This window comes from Micromys minutus (assembly GCF_963924665.1).
Source record: "Micromys minutus genome assembly, chromosome: 25".
Taxonomy (NCBI): domain Eukaryota; kingdom Metazoa; phylum Chordata; class Mammalia; order Rodentia; family Muridae; genus Micromys; species Micromys minutus.
Window position 1 is genome coordinate 5,250,038 of NC_137960.1, and position 25,603 is coordinate 5,275,640.

The window sequence follows — 25,603 nt, forward strand, 5'->3', positions numbered from 1 at the left end:
TAATCTCTGGCCACATGCAGCTCAGAGGAGGGGAAGGGTTATACTTCCAGGTTACTGTCTGTCAAGGTAGGAACTGAAGCAGAAACTGTGGAGGACTGCTGCTTACTGGTTCACACACTGCCTAATGCTTAGCCAGCTTTTATAGCTAGACCAGGTCCACCTGCCTAGGGATGGCGCTGCCCACAGTGGCTTGAACCCTCCTGAATCAATCATTAAGCATGGATGCCACCCCAGGCCAGTCTGGCAAGGACAAGTCTCTAAGAATTTCCTGGTGACTCTAGATTGTGTTACTTTGATAATAAAAACTAACCAGGATGCAGGATACATTTGGGAGGGTGCTATTCTCCTTTTGGGGTATTTTTGGATTTTTGTCAGTGCCAGGGCATGCCCTTGTACAACCAAAGGATCAGATGTGTGGGAGGGAGGGGGTCCTGGAAGAGGCAGGGGCGTTGTTTCATTCCTCTTAGCCACAGTCTCTGTGCTGAAAGCCAGCACCCTCTTTTGACTGTTTAGAGAGGCCTCAGAGACAGGGAGCTAGCACACGGGACAGACGGTGATACCCGGTCAGATTCAGAAGGTTCCGGCGTCCGATGTCACCAAAGATGGAGTTAGATGCCCTTAATTTCCCATTCCCAGCCTCAATGCAGTGACCTCAGTCACCAGGCTTGTTGTCTCCCTGGATCCTTCCCTGGCTCTCTCCTTCACCTCTTTCCAGACCCTCCCCTCTCCCCAGGCAGTGGTACTCACAAGGGGAAAGGCAGGTCCTGCCACGCTAATACTGTCTCCGGAGTCCATCCCGGCAGGCCCGGACATCTCTGTGGTCCAGGAAGCTAATGAGACTCCTGGTAACCAGCCAAGCAGTCAGACACTTTCATCGAGAGGGTGAACGAGAGCGGCCTCCAAGCACCAGCTTAGCTTTTCTTGAGGTGTGGTGTGAAGAGGCATCCTCTCAAATTTGGATCGCTGTGACTGGGTCCACCATGTGCACAAGGCCCAGCTGTGTTGGGGTGTGAGCCCTTCTGGATAGCTAAGGGCTGGCAAGTTAGCAAGCAGAGACCCCGAACCCCCCCCCCCCCCCGGGTGGGCAAAGGACAGCAGCAGGACTCCTCAAGGTAGACAGCAGAGGGAACTGACAGGTAAGTGTTCATTTCCCAGTGTGTGCCAGCCAAGGGGAATCTGGGTACAGCTCGATTGGAGGCTAATTAATAAAGAAGGATGGGGAGGCCAGGCTGCAGGGGCTCGGGGTGTGGATGGGAAAGGGAAGGGGTGGGACATAATGGAGGCTTGGCTAGGGCTTTAGAAAAAGGGACTTTCAAATTGAAGGTGGGCAGGGACAAAGTGAAGTCATTTACTCAGGACTTGTGTGACAGGTGACAGACATACTGAGAATGGCTGGGTGGATTTTATTGCTAGTTTCTTTGTTGACTGGGGTCTCATGGAGTCCAGGCTAGCCATGAACTTTCTAGGTAGCCAAGGATAACCCTCAACTCCTGATCCCCCCCCTCCACTTTATGGGGAGCTTGTATCATACCTGGTTTATGGGTCGCTGGTAACTAAGACTCTGTGCAGCCTTAGGCGAGCACCCCGGCTGGCCATTGGCTCTTGGGGTCTGCCTGTGTCTACCCTCCGATACTGGGGTTGTGGGTGCACACAGCCGTAATCGGCTTTAAGCCTGGGTCCTGGGGATTCTAGTTCAGGTCCTGGTGCTTGTTCAACGGGGACTCTTACCCCAGGGCACCATTTCTTGAGCTCCCCTTCCCCACTTCTCTCCCCTCCCCTCCCTCACTTCTCTCCCCTCCCCTTCCTTCCTCTTCTGTCTCCTCTCATGTGTCCTAGGCTAGACCTATGTAGCCAAGGATAATCTTGAACTTCAGATTCAAGATTATCTCCATCAGTCCCATGCTGGGGCAGGCAAGAATGACACCCTCATCCTATACCTATTGTGCATACTCAACAGAGCCACACCCACGTTCCTGAAGCAGGGGCTTGAACCTAGGCTTCAGCATCCACATGCTGAAGGCTGATGATTCAGAATTTCTTAGGGGGAAAATGTGGATCCACAGAGCAGGCATACACGCAGGAAAGTGACTATTCCCTGCTCTCTGGAAGCCGTGTGGGAGTGGGAGGCCTCTCTGTAGCTGCCCCTCAGCGTGGCTATGAGGCCTTAGACACTGTTCTTAGATACTGTGGCCAAAAGCAATTTGGAAAGGAAGGGGTTTGTTTTATCTAACCTTTCCATCACAGAGGGAACTTAGTGCAGGGATTCAAACAGGGCAGGAACCTGGAGGCAGGCACTGAAACAGAGGTCATCGAGAGGGGCTGCTGACTGGCATCCAGGACCATCAGCCCCGAGGTGGCACCGCCCACAGTGGGCTGGGCCTTCCCACACCAATCATCAATCAAGAAAATGCCCCCCAGCCTTGCCAAAAGCCAATCTGTGTGGCATTTTTTCAGTCGAGATTTCCTCTTGCAAAAGGACTCCAGCTTGGGTCAAGTTGACATAAAACAAGCCAGGACAGACACCAAACAAACTCCCAGATCAGGATCTCTGGGGGAGAGGCTTGGGGACCCTGAAGGCCTGGCAGCAAACTGGCTCCTCTGGCCCCTGTGTAGGAGGAGAAACTCCAGCTAGAAGTGGCAGGAGACAGAGGGTAGAACAGCCTGGTGTGGCTTGCTTCTGCTGAACCTCAGTGCCTGGAGCAGAGCGAACACAGGGCAGGGGGTTTCCTCTGATGTGGCGTGTGACAGACAGGTCTAAGTCCCAGGCTGCTTCTGGCATCAGGGCCCAGCCATATCCTTGGCCTGTGCTCTCAGAGGGCATGGAGAAGGGATATATTGTAACTTTGTGTCACCACCCTGCCAGAGAGCCGCCCTGGCCCAGCACAGGGACAGTTGCTGTCGTCCCGATCTATTTCCTCTGAGGCTAAGGAATGGTGTGGAACCTTTTCATGTGTCCCAGTTTCTGAGTGACAGAGGCAGGATCGGAACCCAGACTCTTCATGCAGACAGACACCATTCTGTCTGACTGCCATGAACTGACAGACAGACAAACAGCAGCATGGTGGGGGGAGACCTGTTTTAGGGAGACCAACAGCGTGGCAGGTGTTCTGAGACAGTTCGGTAGCCCACCAGGCAGAGTGTGGATTCCCTTCTGATAGGTCTCAGACGAAAGTGGGGGATGGGCAGCGAGATGGTTCAGATAGTCAATCTTTGCTTCCTGGGTGGCAGAAAGGGTAGGAATTCTGGGGTAGGAATGGGAAGGATGTGAGAAAAGAAGACAAACCCTTAGGCTCTTTAGTTGGGTGTGTCTCTCCCTGTAGCAGCAGGGGTCCTGGAATTAACTTTTGCTGATAGAAGGAAAGGAGGACTGGAGGCACCTGCCTTTACTCCCAGCCCTCAGGAGGCAGAGGCTGGCTGATCTCTGAGTTTGAGGCCAGCCTGGTCTACAGAGTGAGTTCTAGAACAGCCAGGGCTACACAGAGACGCCCTGTCTGAGAGAGAGGGGGACAGGGGGTGGAAACAGAGATTAGGGAATCCCGCTGAAGAGGGGGAAGAGGGATCGTAGGAGCCAGAGGGGCCAAGGACCCCACAAGAAAACCCAGAGAGTCAACAAACCTGGGGTCACAGAGACGCGCTGAGACAGAACCAAGAACCAGAAAGCCTGCATAGGAATAACCTCTGCATACACATTATAGTGTGTAGCTGGTGTTTTTGTGGACTCCTACCAGAGGGATCAGGGATGATCTCTGATGCCTTGGGGACCCTTGTCCTCTTACGGGGTGGTGTTGTCCAGCCTTAATATGAAGGGGAGGTGCCTAGTCTTATTAAAACTTGATGTGCCGTGTTTGGTTGATATCCGTGGGAGGCCTGCCCTTTTCTGAAGAGAAACTGAGGAGTGGATGGGGAGGGAAGAGGTGGAGAGGGGAGGGCCGGGAGGAGAAGGGGGAGGAACAACTTCAGTCGAAGGATGTAATAAGAGAATATTTATAAGAGAATAAATTAATAAGTAACAAGGTTAAGCCAGCTCTAGTCAGGATGTCTGACGGCCCCTGTGAGCCCACAGATAGGGCGTGGCCCGATTAGTCCCTAGCAAACTTAAGCCATTACCCTGAAGTTCCCAGCAACTCCCTTCATGATTTCTGTGAGGGCTTTTACAGACAATAGAACCAGAAAACAAACAAACAAAAAAAAAACCTTTTGAGTTTTCTTTCCTTAAACAGAAATACCATTATTTACAGGAGTCACCCATATGGAGTTGAATGCCACCCTCCACACAGGGCTGGCAGCCACCCAGGAGAGGTGGCTCCGAATGGCCTTCGCGGGGGTCTGTGGCCTCATCCTGTTCGTGGGGCTGCCAGCCAATGGGCTTCTACTAATGGTGGTGGCCGGTGGACCTCAAGCATCTCATCCGCTCTTGGTCCTGACCACTAGCCTTATGGTGAATGTGATACTCTCCGACCTGCTTTTTATATCCTTCGTCGTACCTACCCTGTTGCTGAGCTTCTTACATCGGAGCTGGTGGCTGGGCCCTGCTATTTGTACCTCCAGCCAGGCCACCAACACGACCACCATGATCTGTACTTTCTACAGCATGGTAGCCTCTGTACTTGCGCATCACGTGACCATAGTCTGGCCCCGCGTGGACCTCCCAGCCAGCCCAAGGGCCCGCCTGCTGCTCTGTGGGGCTATGTGGGTACTGGGCTTGGTCACTTCCATGCCCAACTGGCTGTTCCAGCGGGTGACAGTATTGGAGCAGGCAGTGGGTGTCCCTGAGACCCTGGCCTGCCTCTTGTTGCTCAGCCCACCTCAAACAACCTGCTATTTTGCACTGCTGGGAGCCCTGGCTTTTCTGCCCTGCCTGCTGGGCCTGGGCGGCTCTTTTGGCCACGTGGTCTGGCGCCTGTGCACACGGCCCTTGGGTCTCCTGGGGGAGAGTGTGCCTGAGCATAGGGCCAACGCACAGCTCACTCTTGTCATGATAGTGGTCTTCATGCTGATGTGGGGACCCTGCTCTGCACTGGGCTATGTGTCCGCTGTGGGCCGCCTACCAGCCACGCCCCTGGCTTTTGTGGCCTCCAGCCTGTGCACCCTGCTGGCCTACTCCAACTGTGCTTTCAGCCCTGTTCTCTGCTTCTACCTCTGTCCCCCTTACCGGGCGGGGCTCAGGGCCATTTTTCATAGGCCCAGAATAGCCATACTTCCTGGGGTAGTGGAGGGTATCAGGCCATGACAGGGACCCTATCCCCTGACAGGGTGGTGGCAGGGGTCTGACGGCTGAGAAGAGGAACTTTGGTCGTCTACAGCCGGCCTGCCTTTTCACTTTCTCACGGAGCCACAGAGGGCCACAGAGCTTGCCTTCCAGTACCAGGAAACAGCAGCCAGTGGAGGAGTGGCATGGTGGCAGCTCACACTCCTTAAAGGAACCGTGACGCTCAGACAACTGTGGGCTCCCAACCTTATCCTTTTGTGGTCTTGAGCCCCCTCACCTCTCTGTGCTTCATATGAAAAAAAGGGATGAGGCTCTCTTCTGCACAGGGTGGTCCCCCCACTGAACATGGGTGAGGAGGGGCGGGGACTCTGAGCACGTGAGTGACAGGTGTTACCATGACGACAACAACACCATCTTATGTTTCGACTCTGGGCATTTGAAATGAATAGACAAAGGGGGGGCAGAAAGAGGACTACCCTGGGGTTCTTAGAGTCCAGGAGAAACCTTCATCTGCCTTGCCTTCCCCTGTCTTCCAGACAGGAACAAAAATAAAGTTCACCTTGGAGCCAGGAGTCTGGGCTTGTGAATTACTGAGCCCCACCCTTTCTTCTGTGTGTGGTTTTTTTCTAAGGTAGGTGAGAAGGGCCTCTTTCAAGGTCTGCTCCTTCTCATTAGGGCCCACCCCTCTCCCTGACCCATCTTGGGGAGGCCCCTCCCTTATACTCTTTGGATGTGGCCTCAGCTTCTATTTTGGCCCTGGGACCAGGAAGGTTGTATCCACTGCATTCACGTATCCACTAGACAGCTTGTTTAGTTCAGCATTGCACACATACAGCAAGAGCAAGACACAGATGGGTGGGGACGGAGAGTGGGGAGGAGAGAGGTTCTGAAGGGGTGCTCAAAAACCTCAAGTCAAGCCCTTCACTGCTATAGAACTTGCCAGAGCCTTGGGAGCCCTAACGGCCTCTGAAGCTATCCCTGAGACTCTGGGAAAGCCGCTGCCTCGGACTCCATGTCAGGCAACAGTTCTGCAGAACACACCTTGGGAAAGAACCCAGTGGAGAAGCCAGTGTAACAGTGAAGATGCTTTTGATGCTGTGTCTGTTCCTCCACACACCTCAGGGGCAGCCTGGATTCCCCCTGCTGGGCACCCATCTCCTCCCTACACTTTCCCATGGCGCCCAAAGGGATGGAAAATAGGGCGCTGGTTATGGGAACTCTCCTTCTCTCAAGCCACGACCCCACCCCATTCCCACTCACGGCGTCATGGGAGTCGCAGGGCATCTGGTTATGAAGACGGGCTGGTGAGTCAGCTCTAATTTACCGTGAAGTCATCAAAAGTAAACAAGCCCGGGGCTGGAGGGCAATTAGTACTGGATTCCTCTTGGGTACAGCCTCAGAATGGCTGCCTAGAGGGCTGATTAGACAGCGTGTGCAGTTTGTGTCTGTATGTGCACACGTGTGCATATATAGTCCTTGTCCCCATAATCCATGTTGGTGATGGCCCAACCTGTGAAGAGGGACCACGGAAGGTGCTCCCTATGTGCCTGAAGTCACATAAGTCCCACATGGTCCACCCACGAAGCTTGGCAATTTCACCATCAGTGTACATGGACCCAACCTGACACTATGCTGGCCACACCCCCAGGGGGGTCATCCGGGTTGACCACTTCCAGACCTTCCAGCTGGCTGGCACTGCTACTTTGTGGTGGCTGATTTAGCCCAGAGGCAGACACTGGGGACTGAGCCAAGTGCCTCTGACCCCTGCGCAGGCCTGGGACGGATCTCAGGAGATGTTTGTTGAGAGATAAAGAAACAGTGATCGACCACGATATCGATCCACACGTTGGGGGGCTCGTCTCTCTCACTTCCTCAATGGCTACATCTCTCCAGGACAATCGTTAGAGGCCTTGCCGTGAACCATAGGCCCTGTGCATCCTGGCCCCAGCCCTGACGCGATCACCTTCGTTTTCTTCCTTAGATCAGCCCTACCACGGCAGCGTCCTTGCCTCCCGTCAAACACGCCAGGCTCCCACCTGGCACTCTACCCTTACTTATCCAAACTACCAGTCTCCTCACCCTGGCAAAAGCATGGTTCTCCGCTTGCTTCTCTGGGGCTCACCTAAAGCACCTCTCTTTTGGTGTCTGCCCTGATTCTCTCCTGCTGCTTCAGGCTCTTACCGCCGTCTGAAGCCAGGCTCTAGACCCGAGTGTCTGCAAGCTCGCTGTCTCTCCTGTTGGACTCCAAGTACTGGCCACATGCCCAGCAGGTGAGTGGCCTCCGAGTTGAGCAGGAGAGACATCTCAATGTCACAAGCTACTTGTGAGCTAGAGATCCGCATCTAGAACATTCTAGCATACCACCGAGCCTTTGAGGACCAGGAAGGGGCTCTAGGCAAACGTGCCTCCGGCACAGTCCCGGACGGACGGCCCACAGGCTCTGCTCACATAGGACGTTTGTGGGAGGCCGGTTTTATTCCCGCCACCCACCCCCATGCCTCGAACAGAGTCTGACAGGTGCGTAGCGGAAGGGAAGAACCGAGGCAGCAGAAGGATTCTGGGTAAACAGCAGAGCCGTTTTCGAAGGAGAAGGGTTTTACTAAAAGAACTGGTTTATTTCAGTTTAAGGCAAGTTCCACAGAGACGGTCTCAGACAGGCACAGGACCAGACAGTAAAAACATCACCATCACCATGCATGACAGAGGTGGATCAGGTGGGAGATGGCAGGAGGGGGACCCCATGCGGCATAAGGGACACATGCAAGACCTGCCCCAGCGGACAAAGGGTGGTGGCCATTGGGGTGACCTTTGCCACTTTCTCACTGCAGTGACAGGAGCTTTGAAGGGCTAGGGCATGGGGTGACAGGATGTGACAGGGTGACCCCAGAGGCTCTGGATGGCCTGGGTGTGAATGGTGGTCATGAGGGAGGCATGGGGAGGCTGTGTATAGAGTGGATGTACCCTCAAGATGGCTCAGGAAACACTGGACCACCTGACCAATCCCATCATCACAGAGTTGCGGACACTGAGGCCTAGAGAGCAGAGGTTGTGCTGGATAGTTTCCCCGCTAGATGTGGGTGCAGACACTCAGGGCCCCCAGTTCTTGTCTCATAACCACTGAAGGGCAGAGAGCAGGAGCAAGTTAGCAGAGGCTAACCCCGTGCCTGGCAGGTGAGTGGCCTCCAAGTTGAGCAGGAGCTATCTCAATGCTACAAGTTACCTGTGTTAGCCTCAGTGAACATTCTAGAACACTTCTAGCATACCACAGAGCCTTTGAGGATTGGGAAGGGGGACTCTATCTGCTCACATACGGTGTCCCTAAGAGGGTCACATGCATCCCTGGTAGCTCACCAGCCTGGGTTCCCTGGAAATAGGACTCTCAAGGGACTGGGGACACTAGATACTAGGGCGGGAGGGGACAGGAGCTGGAGGAGGTCCAACTGGGCTGCAAGAATAGGGGGGTTTTGGGGTTGTCTAACATGGACTAGGGGAGTCCACTCAGCCCCGGAATCTTGTGTACCCCTTGTCTTCTATACCACCCTCAGTTCCCTGGATTTGGGTGTGAAGGTGAGTCCAGGAAGTAGGGTGAGGCCCTGGATACCCCACTTCCCACTGATCCTCCGAGTGGAGTCTGGATAGTCGACCTCAGCCTACCCTCCAGTCCCTTGGTCCTGTCCGCTTCAGATATGCGTGTGCAGGGGGGACCCAGAAGGTGAGTGGGCTGGGGACTCTTGGGGCGACTGAGCAGGTGCAGCCGGTGGCGGGCGTGGGCGGATGCCCTGTGCCTTCATGTAGGACACCAGTTGGTCGGGGATCTCAGCCAGCACATCCCGGGCCAGGCGGGCCATGCTCAGTACATGGTTACCAGTGCGGTCCACGTAGTCCCTGAAGGGCACAAACTGAGAGGAGGGAAGATGGGGTCAAGGTCCCAGAGGGCCCACATTATCCAATCCCCTTTTCGTAAGTTTTCCCAGGGATGGTCCATGTCACATCTCTTACTCTATGGGAGGCCTAACACTGACCCAAGCCCTTCATCAGAGACTCTAGCAAGGAGAACAGAGGCCCAAGGGACCCTGCCTCCTAGTTTCCTTTCCTTTGGCCACCCCTCTCCAGAGGGACCCTCTCAGCCTCCTAGAACCCCAACACTTCTCTAAACCCACACCCAACCCACTTTCTTCTCAGTGCTGCCTACCTCTGGCTCCTTCCTGTCTCCCTCCTCCTAGAGTTAAGGGTACCACCTTCATTTACAAAGGGGTCTCTATGTCACTGGAAGGCTATGTGGCTCAGACTCCTTATGGTAGGGCTCTGGAGTCTGTGGGGGCATCATTCAGGTTAGAAGAGGTCTTCGTGACAGGGCATGAGAAGACTGACCCAGGAAGAGGTTCCAGTGTGTGCCCTAGTGAAGCCTGTAGGAGTTCTGGCATTGGCCTAGCTAGAGGGCCTTCCTACTTGACACCCTACAGAAGGTCAGGGCCTGTTTCACCTGAACGATGTCCCGCTCAGCCAGCTTCCCCCTGGAGGAAATCCGCACGTCATCCCCGTCCAGCTCCACCATGGCTGTAGGGATGAGGGATGTGTGTGTGATCAGGTATATGTATCTCTGGTAGGGCTTGTCCTCCAACCCCAGGCCAGGCCAGGGACCCCGCCCCAACACTAGAAATGAGGGAGCAGGTGGAGACCGAAACCAACATGCAGGTAGGGCCCTGCTCCTTGTCTGGGATGAGGAGCCCAGCCTCGGGAGGAGGCTGAGACCTGCATGGGTACTAACACACCCTCTCAGGGCACACAGATCCACCCAGACTGCTTGCACGCCCGGGCATGAGCTCTAGCAGGTGGGGACGGGAAGCCATGGGGTTCTTGTAGGAGAAGACAGCTGGGTAGGGGATGCTGGACTCACCGTCGAATTCGGCCTGGCCCACGCCGACAATGATGATAGACATGGGGAGTTTGGCAGCCTAGGAAAGACAGGGGCGGGGCAAAGACCTACGTGAGGGACAGGTGGGGGCAGGAGGGCAGAGCAAGGGGAGGGAGAATGAAGGATAGGGGACCCCAAGGAACCCCAAGGGACAGGAAAGAGACATAGATCAAGAGGAATAAATAAGTTGCTAGGGAAGGCTGGGTCTGCCTGCCTCTGTGAGCAACCTCCTCTCTCTGGTGCTGGGACCCCACCATGAGAGACCTGAGGGAGGAAGGTGGCAGCCCCTTTAGTAGGGAAACCATAGGTTAAGGTTAGAGAAGGAAGCTTTCCCCACACTGAGATACCTCCCCTCCATCTTCTCCATGTGACAGGCAAGCTGAGTGGGTGGCTGAAGGGGTCATGGGCTACCCAGAGAACAGGACCATCTATGTGGCTCAGAGATCTGAGCCGTCATAGTCCCAAAGCATCTTCTATTTCCCCAAATTCCTGTCTAGCACTGTTTCCAAGTGCTGCCAGTCCCTGTGGAGCGACCAGATGAATGGGGTGGTGGTGGGGTGTTCAAGGAAGCCACCCTGGTGTTTCTTTAAAGGAAGTACCGCCAGGTTCTCTTAGGAGTGGGACATGATGCTTTAGTCCCCCTCGAACTCTGTGTGTGTGTGTGTGTGTGTGTGTGTGTGTGTGAGGGAGAGAGAGAGAGAGAGAGAGAGAGAGAGAGAGAGAGAGAGAGGGAGAGAGACACCCTCCACTCACATTGACGATGGCTTCCTTGGTCTGTGCCATGTCTGAGATGACGCCATCAGTAATGATCAGCAGCACAGAATACTGGGAGCCGTCCTGCACAGCTGCAGCATTCCTGTGGGGGTGGGGGTGGGGTGGACGCACAGAAGTATGTTTTGGAGCCTCTGGCCCAGGCCCCCTGAACGTCACTCTGGTAGGAGCTTAAAGGGAATCTAGTGGGCTTCATGCTGAATGGCGAACAGGTGCTAAGAGATACTTTGTTAAACTCTCCAGTGGTGTTCCCTGGGGGCGGGGCGGCCACCCGAGGCTTACCTGGCTACATGGGTGACGACAGGAGCGAAGTTAGTGGGGCCATAGAGCTGCACAGTGCGTAGGCTGCTGTGGTAAGCCTCCAAGATGCCGTCGATGCCACAGCAGGAAGGGTTCTCCTGGTTGCCATTCTGGGACAGAAGAGAAGGCAGCTGAGCCTAAGTAGGCAGGAGGGTCGGAGAAGCAGAACAGGACTCAGGGAGATGGGGGCCGGGCACAGGTAGAGGCGGGGCATAGTTGCCTTTAGCCCAGACCCCAACTCAAGTAGGTGGCCAAGTTCGAGAACTAGAAACCCCCTTGCTTAGCCAGCCAGTGGTGGCATGCCTTTATTCCCAGCACTCAGGAGTCAGAGGCAGGAGGATCTCTGAGTTCGAGGCCAGCCTGGTCTACAGATTGAGTTCCAGGACAGCCAGGGCTGCACAGAGAAACCCTGTCTTGAACAAAACAAAACAAAACCAAAAAACAAACCAAAAAAAGAAAAAGGAGACCCCTCCTTCCCCTGCTTGTTCCCAGCTGGGAGCTCCTACCAGCGGAAACTCGTGGGACACCCTGCCGTCGGGGGGCAGCTTGGCCCCAAAGCCCAGGGCAGGGAACATCTTGTCGCTGTCATAATGCTGGATGATCTCCCCAACGGCAGTCAGTGCCAGCGCGTAGGCGTTCAGCTGGTAGGGGCTCATGTAGTGGAGGGACGTAGACTGTGAGGGGTTCCCTGCAACACAGGACACAAGGACATCCGCCAAGCTGGACAGGGTGCGCCCACGAGTACCTCTGTTTACCCCTGAACCCTCTACCAGTCCCTCCACTCCGGCTCGGTTCAGCAGAGTGACTACCGGATCCTTGAAACGGATCCAAAATCCCACCACCTCCTCATGACTCCTGCCCGTATTTACCTACAGCCCATGCTACACACAAGGACCTGGCCGACCCGACTCCAAAGCCAGATCCTCTGCTAGAAGCACCCTGAGGCCTCATCTCACCCAGATCCCCAGAGCCCACCAAGTCCCTGGATCCCGCAGGAGCCGGTCTGGCTTCCTGTATCCCCCACTCTCCCAGCCTTATCTCCACAGGCACAGCCTCACCAGCCTCTCCACACTTCCCTGCGGGGCCCTGGTGCATCTGTTTCTCTCCTAAATGTTCACAAGGCTCGACTTCTTGTCTCCCTTCCATGACCACCGACCCAGTGCGGCTTTCTTCTAACAGCGCCCCTCCCCCCAAGTTTCCTTTCCTTACTTCTGCCATGATGTTCCCGTTGCCCTCTGTCACCTCAATCGTTTAGATTTCACCGATCCACTCATGACCGACAACCCCGACATCTCTGGCCCCTACTAAGCTGTGTGGTCTTAACCTTTCAGCCTTAGTTAATCTCATAACCTGTAGAACAGGGGTCCCTGCCCCATCCCTTAAGGTTAAGGACTAACTGAGTGATGTTAGTAGAAGTGCCTTTCTGCCATTTTCATATCTGTGTGCATGCCTGCCTTCATGTATGTGTGTGAGCACACATGCCTGCATGTATGTGTGTGCACACCCATGTGGAAGCGGATTTGAGAATCATCCTTCATTGCTCTCCTGCCTTGTTCACTGAGGTAGGTAGGGTCTTCCGGTCAAACTCAAAGCTGGCCCATAGCAATAGTGTCACTTAGGCTGATTACAGAAGGGCTAACACCTGTGTGCCATGCATGTGTGTCGTGAGGAACTTTACTTGCACGGCCAGCATTTTAACCACGGAGCCATCTTCTCTCCTGTCTCCTTTGACATCAGCACTAACCCTAACAGGTCAGCACTCATGCCTGGTTGCCAGAGAAGGGCTTGAGACACCCAAGGAGGCTGTGACTTAGGTGTCTTCTGACACAAAATGAGACCCCCGAGGGGTTATGATCCCACAAGCAGCTCGTTGTTGTTTTTTTTTTTTTTTTTTTTTTTTTTTTTTTTTCAGGGTATACTCAGGAACTGTGGAGGCTCCCGGCACCCAGCCATCCATATTCTAGATCCAGAATACTGCATTATCTTGTGCTCTAGATAGACTGGGTGCTCCCCATCAGAACAATGGCTTGGGCTGTGCTCCCCTCCAGCATATGTACTAAGATAGAATCATCTGACCTGAGGAGGCCTCAGCCTGTTTGGTTGTTTAATTTAATTTAATTAACAGTTTATTTGTTTGGGGGACAGGGTTTCTCTGTGCAACCCTAGCTAGCCTAGAACTTGCTATGTAGACCAGGCTGGCCTTGAACTCACAGAGATCTGCCTGCCTCTGCCTCCCCAGTGCTGGGATTAAAAGCATGGACAACTCTCTTCATTCAAACTTTGGTTCTATGAACCCAAAAGCCTTCTCAGGCAAGTAATTTCCTCAGAACTGAAGCATTACTCCACCTCAGAGAGAAGTTCCCAAAGACTTGGGAGGTAAACAGGAAGTTTCTTTCAAGCTGTCTGCAAGCTGTGCAGAGAGCCCCAAGATTCCAGCTTTCCTGGATTGCCACTCACATCGAGGTGGCTCTCAGTCACCCCATGTTCCTGTGGTAACCCCTCTCTCATACCCCCGTAAGCGAGCCCAGGAACACCACCGCTTTGTCACATTGGGCCTTGGTAGTGTCTGACTTTCCTCTGTTACTGGTTCCCTATCTGGGGTGCATGGATGTTTGCTTACATCTCCCTAGGAATAGTGTCATACAACAGGAAGAGAAAAATATGAGGGACCTGCAAAAAGTCAAGCTGTCCACCACAGCCCAGAGATGCCCAAGAGATGCCCACCCTGCCCTCTCCTGCCCCACTCACCATTGGAGGCAGTGAAGTCAATGGCCACGGTGAAATTAATCTGCGTCCTAAAGAGAAGAAGATCTGGAGTCACCTGGGGGTGGGGATGGGTGGTGGGCAGTGCTGGGCAAGTGGGAAACACCACTAGGCATCCACATTTGTCAGGCATATGTGGCCTCCGTGAGGCCTCGTGTGTGCAAGCTCTGTGAAGCTGAGACAGTTGTGATCAGCTGTGTCCCTCTGCAGGGCCTCTGCAGGCATCAGAGGGGAACATTCCAGAATGTGCACACAGGGGCCGATTATGTTGTGTGGGCACGCACGGTTCTACGGGCCGCTGTCCTTTCCTCTCTGAACCTGGCCTCCTCTGTGCCCACTTGAGCAGGTGAGGTCAGGGCTCACTGGGTTTCTGGTTCAAATTCAGATTAATGGTTAAAACATGACAAAGAGTCAAAATATACGCTAAGCACCTTGAGAGGGAAGAACATGGCATTACCCACAATGCCGTCTGGCCAAAATCCCAACCCAGAACCTGGCTGTACTTCCACAGGTCTACACTAGTTTTCTCTCTTTGTTTGGTTTACTTAGTTTTGAGATGGGGTTTTGGCGGCAGCCTGGCTAGCTTAGAGCTTGCTCTGTCACTAGGCTGGTCTTGAACTCATGGAAATCTTCCCACCTTTGGCTTCCCATTGCTTGCGGCACACATGCTGTCTCTGAGTTCTGAAAGAAAATACAGTCTCTAAAAAGTTCGGACAGAGTAGGAAACATGTTAAATGGCTTTGCAGGGGATAATCCCAGAGTCTGTGAGAAACCACATTAAACCACTATAGGAATCCCAGTCATAGACTTGGGAATCTTTGGTTGGTCTTTCTTCTAGATCCCTCAAGACAAAAGCAGATTTAAGAGGGAAATATATCAATCAGTATTTAGATTTTGAGAGGACTTCAGAATCGACCAGTTTTAACGTTTTAAAGCTGGGAGGTGGTGGCACACACGTTTAATCCCAGCACTTGGGCAGCAGAGGCAGGAGGATCTCTGTGAGTTCAAGATCAGCCTGGTCTACAGAGTGAGTTCCAGGACAGCCAAGGCTGCACAGAGAAACGTCTTAAAAAATAAAAGCAAAACAAAACAAGGCAATCAGGGACCTCTGAAAACTGCCTCAATTCTGGTATTAAGGAACTATGTGTTTTTCTTAGTGTTTATGGTGTTATGGATTGTAGGCTATTTTTGTGGTCACATGTACGGTCGTTTCTTTGTTATCATTATGTGTGTATGAATGCACACTTGAGTGTAGGTGCCGGAAGAGGCCACAAGAGGGTGTCAGATCCCCTGGAGCTGGAGTTCTGATGAAGAGGTGGGCCCCGTGTCAAGTGTACTTAGGACACCGTTCCTATTAGAAATCCCAGCTCTCTTGCCACCTGGTCACAGCTGCACAGGAGATCTTTGTCCCTCAGGAAAAGGCAAGGTCATGGTCAGCAGGAGACAAGCCAGGTTTTCTAGCAGAGGCAGCCCCACACTTCCGCTATCTAGGGACAGAGCATCCCCTGGACTCAAGACTCTGAGAGGAGCCACAAGAAAGCAAGAGCCTGGGCCCCTGGACAGCCATGTCACAGGCACACTTGTTTGAAGCCTATGGTTAGGGACTCCTGGCTATGGTGATAGACTGGTGGCACCTCTCTGTGTGAAATATCTTTGTTAGAAGATGGGAGACATCTGGAGTGTAAAAGCCCTGACTTAGGGACAATCCTTGGGAGGATGGCTCTGCCCTGCTGACTATAGCCAAGGGGCACAACTGGGTTGTCTTTCAAAAACAGGTTGAGGGGAGGGGCTGGCCCTACATCTTAACTATTCTCCTTAAAGCCCTGGGTGTTTTGAGGAACAACTTCCTGCAGTCAAGTTGCTCTTGCCTCTTGACATTCATCTAACACCTCATGAGGCACAAGAAACCTCATTTTTTATTCCTTCTGGGTTCAGCCAGCAAGGGAAGGGAAGCCAGGATCCCCAGACAGACAGCCCCCCTGCCTGGACACAGTCCAGAGTGTTCCTCTAGAGCTCTGAACGTGCATGATGCTTTGGCAGCCCCCTGCCTCTATCTTGACCACCCCATGGTCAGCTTTTCTCCAATCCAGCCCCGTGGGACACAGCCGGAGAGGCTAGGGTGACTAATCAGCCAGGAACAAAAGAAGCCAGGTCACCACTCAGGTGGGTGCAAAACGGAGATAAGGTCTCCAGCCCGCCTGCTATGTAAATTAGGAGCGATATGCAAATGAGGAGGAGAACAAAACGCAGCTTGTTTGAAGATGGGAAGATGAGAGTTGACTGCTCAGGGGAATAAAGAAGAGAGAGTTTTTGGTTTGGGGCTTTCTTCTTCTTTTTCTCTTTTAAGCAAAGAAAGTGCCGCACCACTTAGCTGTTCAGCCAGCCCTGTGAAGACAGCCACAGTGGATCCATGCAGAGAGGCCAGAGGGTGTGTGTGTGTGTGTGTGTGTGTGTGTGTGTGTGTGTGTGTGTGCTGTAGGCAGAAAGGAGGGCTTGTAATCTTGAAACTGTAAATCCAAGAGAAGAAGGAACAGAGTCATGGGAAAGTGAGCCCTGTCCCAGGACAGCTGTCTTCTCTGTGCCCTGGAGACAGGTGCCTGCTGGGCTGGGATGCGCCCCGGGCAGCTGCCCTGCCCTGCCCGGCTCCTCTCTGGCAGGTGCAGTCTTCCCTCCCCTGCACCTGTAGGCTCCCGGCTGCCCACGCCCTGACCTGGCAGCTGCCTACAGGGAGTGTCCCAGTGAGGCCCCTTTTTGGATTCAGGCCATTTCTAGTAAGCAGAGGAGGCAGCCCAGCTGTGCTGCCGCGGACAGCCTGGAGGTCACATCCCCTGCAGTTCTTTTTGCTCTTTCAGCTTGGGGTTGGGCATCTGCTGTCCCTGAGACTGTCCCCTAATGTCTCTACAGGGCCCTGTCCCACACTCATCAGGACCGATACCCACAGAGAGAACAGTTCTCACGCCACTGTAACTCAGAAAATCCAAGGCAAACGAGGACCCCAAACCTACTTCTGATGCCTGCCCACAGCACTTCCTACTTCCCACACCTTGGCTCTCTTGGTCACAGAGTCCCTACCTCCGTCAGGGCCCTATCTCTGTGCAGGAATCCCACGTGACCCAGACTGGTCTCCTGAGCTTGGAATCCACAGGTAGGCAGGGTTCTCATCTCTAAGGTGGAGTCTCCTGAGAGCCCAGCGTCAGGCTCCAGTTGGGGCCTCATGGGGCACGCTCTGGTGACATGGTATGGAGCCCTGCCCTCTCCCTGGGGCTGGGGAGGCCAGGCCCTGTCTCTCTCACCCTCCTTTGATGTAATCCAGGAAGGTACTCTCTGAGTCTGCCGCAAAGGAAAGCAGAGTCACCTGGGAAGGAAAAGAAGCATGGTTAGTGGGGAGCCCACACAAAGTATGGCCAGGGCCCCACATCATACTTTGCCTGGGGGCCATTTTCAGGTGCTGGTTTCCCCCATGCCTGCCACCAAGGACATTTGCACCCATTTTACAGCCCAGGAAACTGAGGTTCCAAGGCAGTTGCTAGGATGTGTAGCACAGTGGGGATATGAGCCTAGTACATCCGAATCTGGAACCTCCACGACTTTCATGTAGACAAGCTTCACATAGTCCAAGCCGCCCTTGAACCTTGAACCCCATCTTCCCCGTCTTTACCACATTTAAGTTTAGAATCACATTTAACTTAACTTTGATGCAAACCCAACTGCTGAAGTACAGGGCTCTGGCTAAGGGCCCAGACATCCTCCAAGTGGGCCCTGGGGAACCTCAGAGCCCAGGGCCTGCAGTGTGCAGGGCTGAGGAATCTGTGACTCTGACTGGCATGAACCCCATACTTCTGTCTCTGAACTGTTCTCTTCTCTGGCCTTGCCCGTCATGTCCCCTTCTGGGGTGTTGTTCAGCCTCCACCCCTTCGGCTCCAAGACCCTCTCTGAGCGCCCCATCCTTTCCCCCACGGGTGCCTCCTATTCAGAATCCCTCTCCTGCTTGAAGCCTCCCGCCTGGCCTTCTGCCTCTCAAGAGACGTTGGCAAGGGCTCTGCCCACATAGGCAGCCTGTCACGAAGAATTCTGGGTCTCTGGGAAGAGGAAGAGCAAAGCACCTGAAAGGAGGGGGCCCTGAGATCAAGGCCTCCCTGCTGGTGTGGTCAAATTAATTTACCAGCATGTCAGCTCGCTAGACCAGCTGTGACAAAGCTGATGTCCCTCAACCTGAAGAATGGGACTCAAGAAAGTCTGTGCGCAGTGGGCTTGGAGAGCCACACCCAGGGGCACATCGTGCCAAACACCTGAGAGGCCGTTGAACCTCTTCCCAGGGGTGGTGGCTCAGCCACCCAGAAAGGGCTGCAACATCTTTCACGGTCATCATTGGCTTCCCCGGGACTGAAGACACCGGAGTTTCTCATCCTGTTCAGCTGCCCAGCCCCCACACTGGCCAGTTCATCCTCTGAGTTTGACAATGGACCTTTGGGGAACTTAGCTCCTCCCATGAGTGCCCCTGCAGCCAGTTTGTCCTGCCCCACCCCAGGCCCTGGGAGGCCTGTGCTATTCCTGACTCCATGTGTGGCAGAGAATAGATCCCTTCCCCCCATCTCTAGGAAGGCTGGGCAAGATGAATGATTTTGAGACCCTTTTCATTTTGGTTGTACAACTGAAGAGCTGCCAGTCTGGGGAGGTCGTGTCTCCTCTGGGGCACTTAGGATGTGTGTGTGGGAATTACCCAGGTCTCCTGGCAAAGACTGGGCATGCTTCTCTTGTGAACGGGGAAGGCCTGTGAGCCCAGTGCACTGCCCAAACACATGCTGTTTCCATCTGGAAGACATTGCAGCCAGGGACAACGACACATCCAACTCTCTGTGGTTGGTCTCTCCTACACATGATTGGAGCATGGGACACATGGGACAATCACAGGCCTACCTTCCATAAGTCTGTCACCACCCCCAGTGCTGGCTCCATTTTACTAGTGGGGCTCCTCCAAGGATGATAGGGTTCAGGTAGAGATTCTTGAGATCTCTTCTGAGTCTAGTGACTACCTTATCTGACAGAGACACCTGTCTCAGGAATAAGGGTCAGGAGTAAGGGGGAGGGGACAAGGGGCACAAACGCAGGTACATTTGTACTACAAATATGCTGATCCATTCTAGAACAGGACTGGGACTCTGCCCCAGGGCCTTTGCACATGCTGTTTTTGAGGGCTGAGTCCTTTTCTTCGATATTCTCAATACCTGATCAATTCTGTATCACCTTCCTCCCACAGCTCTTGAATAAATAACCCTCTGTCTCCCCGTTAAAAGCATCAGGGACATGGGCCCACCATTTCCCGGCTGCGCCATTCGGCCGGCCGGTCTTGCTGCAAGCCCATTTGCTAGATGCTAGAATGTCCAGTCCAGCAGCCAACACAAACCAAGGACCAGCATCATCTCTGGTGGGAACAGTTACCCAGCACCTGCCGCTGCCCAGGCGGGATGGAAGGCGGGGCTGACTCCTCCATGACGCCTAGCTGTGTAACCTTGGCTGAGTCATTTCCCAGCCCACAGCCTCAGTTCCTCTCCATGACAGTGGATACCAGTGCAACCTCTCACAATGCCCAGTTCCTGGGGATTCCCCACACAGGCACCGGCTTTTCCTTCCTGCAGAGATTCCCCCCAGGCTGATAGCTACCCACACTCACCTGGGCGGGCCCCCTGCCCTCCAGCCTGACTTTTGACTCAGGGCAATGCCCCTCCACTTCGACAGGGGGCGCTACTCACCGTGCCAGAATTCACATATTTCTTTTTCTTCATTTTCTTTTTTGGATTTATCACCTGTAGGGAAAAGGAACTATTGTTTGAAAGCAGTCAGGGCAGGTTCAGGGCTCCCAGGAGACATGGGTGGGGCTTGGGTAGCAGCCCAGCAGGATACAGGTATGGCCACGGCTTGGAAAAGGGCTTTGCCAAGTTTTGTGAGATGTTGGCATCAGGGTATCCCAGTATCCAAATACCGAGACAGTTTCTTTAGCTTTGTCTCCCAATACCCTTAAGCCTGCCCCGAGCAGCCAGGTGTTGCAAGACAACTCTGCCCACGCCTGCCTGTGTTGGCTAAGTTGCTACACACACACACACACACACACACACACACACACACACACACACACACACGTTTTCAGTCCTATCTTCCCCATCCTCCTTTGGGCTCCCACTCAGGTGTGACCTGAGCCTCTGATCCTGGCTCTGGGCTGCCACCTTGACCCACAGTAGGAAGCTTCTAAACCAAACCTGCTTGTCCTGTGCCAGCGCTCCACACAGTGGGCTCAGTAAAGACTGGAGATGTCTCTACTCCCCACTAGTGACAGCCGGGGTGACACCCTTCACCCTTGAGGTAAAGTCTGTAGGTAGTTGTCACCACTTGTGGGAGAGGGTGGGAGGTCAGGATGCTGTCCCAGAGCAGTGAGCCAATTGTAGATGTTGTTACCAGTGTTGGAGAAGCCCTGGGGCCGGGAGGAGGGCCACCTTGTCTTGGTGAGCTCTCAGTTCCCATGTTCAACACAAGAGATCTGGGTTTCTCTGTGCAATCAACAGAGCACCGCTGTCCCCACGTGTCAGCATTTATTGGCTGCTCTCAAACTCATATCCCCTCCCCCACATGGCATATGCCTCCCTTGATTTATTTATTCATTCATTTATTTATTTAATGTATGTGAGTGCACTGTAGCTGTCTTCAGACACACCAGAAGAGGGCATCAGATCCCGTTACAGATGGTTGAGAGCCACCATGTGGTTGCTGGGATTTGAACTCAGGACCTCTGGAAGAGCAGTCAGTGCTCTAACCACTGAGCTATCTCTCCAGCCCTTGCTATATCTTTTTATTTGTTGTTGTTGTTGTTTTTTTTTTTCCCCAAGACAGTTTTCCCTATGTAGCCCTGGCTGTCCTGGAACTTGCTCTGTAGACCAGGCTGCCTTGAACTTAGACATCTACCTGCCTCTGGCTCTCAAGAGCTGGGATTAAAGGCGTTCTCCACCACCTCCCTGCCTTCCCTTCCTATGTTCTTAACTTAGCAGTGTCTTTGGTCTAACAAGGACTGATACCCACTTCAGAGACAAAGGAAACCAGAACACAGAGATGCCAGGTGATGCCATCTGGGCAGATACAGGAAGAGAAGCCTGTCTCCATACGGGGCTATCGCCCTGATGGATGAGTGACAGGTTTGAATGGGGGGGCTGGCATAAAGCACCGGTGAGGACTTAGGCCGTCTGTGTCTGAGACGCTGGACCTCCCGGAAGTGCCTCTTTCTCCATGGGGCAGCTCTCTCCAACACCACCATCCCGCTGCCAGGCAGACAGAGTTGCAGTGTCAGCATTAATGTCTAGCCAGTTGGGCTCCTTCGGGGTTTGAACAACTGGGACCTAATGTGCCTCCGACCTCTGCTTTACATCTCCCTTGGGCAGTGGAGAGAGCACACAGTGGTTTGGGGGTGTGGATTTCTTTATAGTTCCTCTTGGACTCATTTTATTTTGCTTTCTGTTTTTGAGACAGGGTCTCCCCGTGCAGTCTAGGCTGGCCTTGAGGACACATTCTTCGGCCTCTGCTTCCTGAGTGGTGGGACCACAGACACACACAACCTTGCCTCACACATTTCTTTGAAGCCTTCAGCATTATCTTTAAATTAATGTGTAGTCGGTCACACTTCCGCTCTCTGACGCCATTCTTTCTGTGTTAAAGCAACTGTTGGCATCAGATCTGAGTGAAGTGGACAGTGAGTTAGCACCCTGTCTGCTCTGAGCTCTCCTGGGATTTCCCAGAACCTCCCCCATCACACAGCCGTTTTAGCCACAAGTGGCTGCCGGGCTCCACACGGGGCCACAGCGCCCCCTAGGGACGCTATAAGGAACTGGCCCACTCCACTAGGCTACTTTTCCCCAATCTGGTTTCACGTTCACAAGGCTGTTGGGAATGCAGAATGATCCGGCCCATCTCTGAGGATCTCACAGTCTTGAAAAGGCCCCAGGCAACCTTGGGAAGAATGGTGTGGGGACAGAGATGTGCAAAGGTGATGACTTCCTTGAGGGGACCTTACTGACCAGAAGTGGGACCATATTGATTCAGAGGAGTCCTTGGGGAGACAACTGCAGAAAAGAGGCCATATGGAGGATGACAGCTTCAGAGGGCAGCTTGGTGCACAGGCATGTGCCGTGTCTTCACAGAAGGGGCACACTCCCCTTTGCAAGCTGGTGGGGCTCAGTTGTGGTGAGGGCTGTAGCAATGGATCAGCCTTAGCATTAGAGAGTGAGGGTGTGGGCGGAAACTCATATCAAGGCAACGTGGAGATTCAGGGCAGTGGTTGGGCCACACCCAGTACTTGAAGAGGCCCATCGGCCGAGTCTTTCTTTAGCAGGAGCTGGGTCCTGGGAGGCCCCCCACAGCTGATTTAGAAGTGTGTCCCACCAGGGTAGATTTGGGTTTGGAGATGGGGCGTTGAGTGGTAAGGACCTTTTTCACACTCCTGACTCTAGCAGGGGCTTCCTGGTCTTCCTAGAGATGCTCCTGAGGTTCAAAGCTGCCTATGGGGCTGTAGAAGCGGAGGTGGTTTTCCTCTGGCTTTCCCACCCAGAGTCAGCAACATTGCTGCTTCCCAGGAGGCATTCCGTTGATTGCAAAGAGGTAAAGACGGGTTTGCTGTCTGTAGAAACTGGAGGAAACTGGCCTGTCCGATCCGTGCTTCTGGTTTCCTGAGATCGTTTTGTCTAAGATTTCACAGTCACTGGAGGCCAAACTCCAAGAGAGGTAACTGCTCCATTCCTTCCCTGAGAACTTCCAAAGAGCAGGCCAAAGAAAGGTACAGTCTGCCTTACCTGGGTTGGGGGGGGGGAGACTTAAACCACTCAGCGCTAGACTCCTTCCTCAAAACCACAGCCCTGGGGACCGGAAAGATGGCTCAGTGGTTAAGAGCACCTGCTACTCCTCCAGAGGGCCACAAGCTTTGTCTGAAGACACAGGGCCACCTCTGGAGTCAGGACCTCAGGTCTTAGCTTATAGAGTTCTTTCTCTTTCCCTTTCTTCTTGGTGCTTTTCCTGTGGTGTGTGTGGGTGTGTGTTGAGAGTATGGTATATATGAATGTGTGTGTGTGTTGGGGGGGGCTCTGAAATGGTAACATGAGACCTACCTTGTGACACAACCCGGAAATCCCTGTCCCCCACCCCTCCTCAGAGCTCCCATGACCTCACTGTTATGACCTAGCACCCTCATGAGAAGAGAGCACCTCACCTCGTAGATGTTGAACTGACTCTGGCCACGTGCCAGCTCCCGGTAGCTGGTGGTGAACTCTCCAATGAAGTCATGGCTATAAGAGAAGAAGTTGCTGAGGTTAGAGGCCCAGGCTGCTGATGTCTCCCCTGACCACAGCCCCTCCACGGCCTAGCCCTGCCTACGTTCTGCCATGGCCTCCACCCCAAGGCACGGAGTCTGGGAAGGGAGCTGTGGACCAAGAGAGCTAGTCCGGGAGGAAGGAGCAGCAGGTCTCCTTGGATTCTTATTTCAGTGAGCAAGAAAAGGCATTTGGGGACAATCTCTGCCAGGGAACAACGTTGGCTCAATATGTCAGGTGGGATAACGGCATTCAGAGTTACGTGGGGGAAATGTGCTTTTTTTTTTTTTTTTTGACATTTCTAATGAAATATTTAGGAGTAAATGCCACAATGGAATCTCCTTTAAATCGCATTAGTAAAATATAGATAAGGTGAATCCAGTGAAAAGTAACAATTGTTGAATTCAAATGACAGGCTTAAAGACATTCATTAGCTCCTCCCTGCTGGAACGGAGTTTCCCAAGACAGGGCTTCGCTATGTAACCCTGGCCAGCCTGGAACGCTCTAATGTAGACCGGGCTAGCCTAGAACTCATAGAACTCTACCTGCAAATGCCTCTTGAGTGTTGGGATTAAAGATATACGCTGTGCCACTGTGCCCAGCTCACTAATGTTTTTAAAAATATATTTTATTTTATTTTTTTAGTGTTTTGGGTTTTTGGAGACAATGTCTTGTGCATTCCATCTTAGTCATGAATTTGTGTAGACAAGGATGGCCTTGAACTCCTGATCCTTCTGCCTCAACTTCCGGAGTGCTGGGATGACTGGCGTGACCACCATATGCCCATCTCATGAATTTATTCATTCTGAGATAGCTCCCCATTGTGTTGCCCAGGTTGGCCTCAGACTCCCAAAGAGTCTCATATAGCTACATGAAACTACAGTTGGATCTTTTCCAACATTCCTCTGGTGCTGAAAATGGAACCCCGGGACTTGAACACAATATGCCAGAGCTCTGTCTCCAAGCCACATACCCAGGTCTCCCACCAACACTTCCTAAACAGCCAAGAAGAACCAGGTGGCAGGGGTCTTTTTCTGGAGGGTGTTTATATTAAACAAAGCAAGAACTTGCATAAACAGTACTCTCAACAGCTCTGAGTCCCTGTTAGAACTCAGTGCTTAGCTAGGACATCCTGGAACACCCAGGTGTCCCTGGGGCCATGCCCTGCTGTGAGCCCACAGTAGCTTTTGATTATTTTGAATTTTTAAAAGTTATACAAAGTAATGGATTTCATTGTGAAACTTTCATACATATAAACACTTTGGTTGTGTGGGGGGGGCTGTTATTGGGGTGTGTGTGTGTGTGTGTGTGTGTGTGTTTGAACCACAAATGTCTATGGATGTCACAAGGAGACTTTATGGAGTACAGTCTCTTTGCCCACCTTTTACATGAGTTCCCAGGATTGAACTCGGGTTGTCTGGCTTGTGCTGAATGCACCTTTACATGCTGTGCCATTTGCCAGCTCTGGGAGTTTACCCACTGTCGGTACAGGATGGGACCCGGGGTCACCCAAATGCTAGGCGGGAGCTCTATCACTGAGCTCCACTCATAACCCCATACTGGGCTGACAACGGTTCTTCTGGGGATGGAAACTTGATGATCGGACACTGTGGCTCCCGGAGGCTGTCCTAAGTTGACAGAGAAGAGAAAACTCCCAGGTAAAGGATGGATGTAGGGAAATGCTAGAAGAAGGAGCAGATTGGGTTGGAGGTATGGTGGGGCTGACCTGGCTGGACAGGATGGGGAAGGAGGGGTGAGGTTTAACAGGGGCATGGCTTGGGCTTCACTCAGCTACACCTTTTATAATAAGAGCACCATAACCCCCATCTTTGTCAGACCCAGGAGATGCCAACTGTGACCACCGTCAAGCCAGGATATATCTGGATTTGCTTCAGCAGACAGTGGGAGACAGTGAAGGTTTTGGATTGGTGCTTTGAGAGATAGGCTCCTGTTCTGTCTAGGAATGCCAGCCACATTTGTTCCTCATGGGGTACTCCCACTGTTCCCAAGTCACCTGCCTGCAGGCTTGACCTAGCTCTCCTCAGGAATGCCTTGTCCTTCCTGAGCCTCAGAACACCCTGTCGCCACTGCCCTTACAGACCGTGTTTACAGTGAGCCTCTGCTGGACTGTGGGGTGTCTCTAGGCATTGGCCTCTTTCTCTAGAGTTTGGTCTTCCTACAGTGCATTGGCCAAGGCTCTACCCAGAGAAAGGAGGTATCTGTAATGCTCAGTGTCCTACAACACGGGCACTTCAGAGCATTCCCAGTTCTGCAAATGAGGAGAGTATAGACACTGGCTGGCTG

The 25,603-nt window shown here is 53.1% G+C and overlaps 2 protein-coding genes across 2 annotated transcripts in view; one reads left to right on the top strand and one right to left on the bottom strand.

Annotated features, from left to right (window-relative positions):
- Positions 1–4,249: 4,249 nt before the first annotated feature.
- On the top strand, positions 4,250–5,230 carry LOC308436770 (galanin receptor type 1-like; the record flags this gene model as incomplete). Its single annotated transcript, XM_080937739.1, has 1 exon — positions 4,250–5,230. One exon carries the CDS (start codon positions 4,250–4,252, stop codon positions 5,228–5,230), a length of 981 nt encoding a protein of 326 aa, XP_080793865.1.
- Positions 5,231–7,931: 2,701 nt separating this feature from the next.
- CPNE5 (copine 5) overlaps positions 7,932–25,603 on the bottom strand; it is a gene marked incomplete at its 5' end in the record, with an annotated part of 75,553 nt that continues 57,881 nt past the window's right edge. The window contains 10 exons of the mRNA XM_080938320.1: positions 7,932–9,108; positions 9,693–9,766; positions 10,107–10,164; positions 10,878–10,980; positions 11,178–11,305; positions 11,702–11,883; positions 13,944–13,990; positions 17,252–17,313; positions 19,709–19,762; positions 23,200–23,275. Coding sequence (XP_080794446.1) covers positions 8,890–9,108; positions 9,693–9,766; positions 10,107–10,164; positions 10,878–10,980; positions 11,178–11,305; positions 11,702–11,883; positions 13,944–13,990; positions 17,252–17,313; positions 19,709–19,762; positions 23,200–23,275 — 1,003 coding nt within the window. The 3' untranslated portion in view covers positions 7,932–8,889. The remainder of the gene's footprint in view (positions 9,109–9,692; positions 9,767–10,106; positions 10,165–10,877; positions 10,981–11,177; positions 11,306–11,701; positions 11,884–13,943; positions 13,991–17,251; positions 17,314–19,708; positions 19,763–23,199; positions 23,276–25,603) is intronic.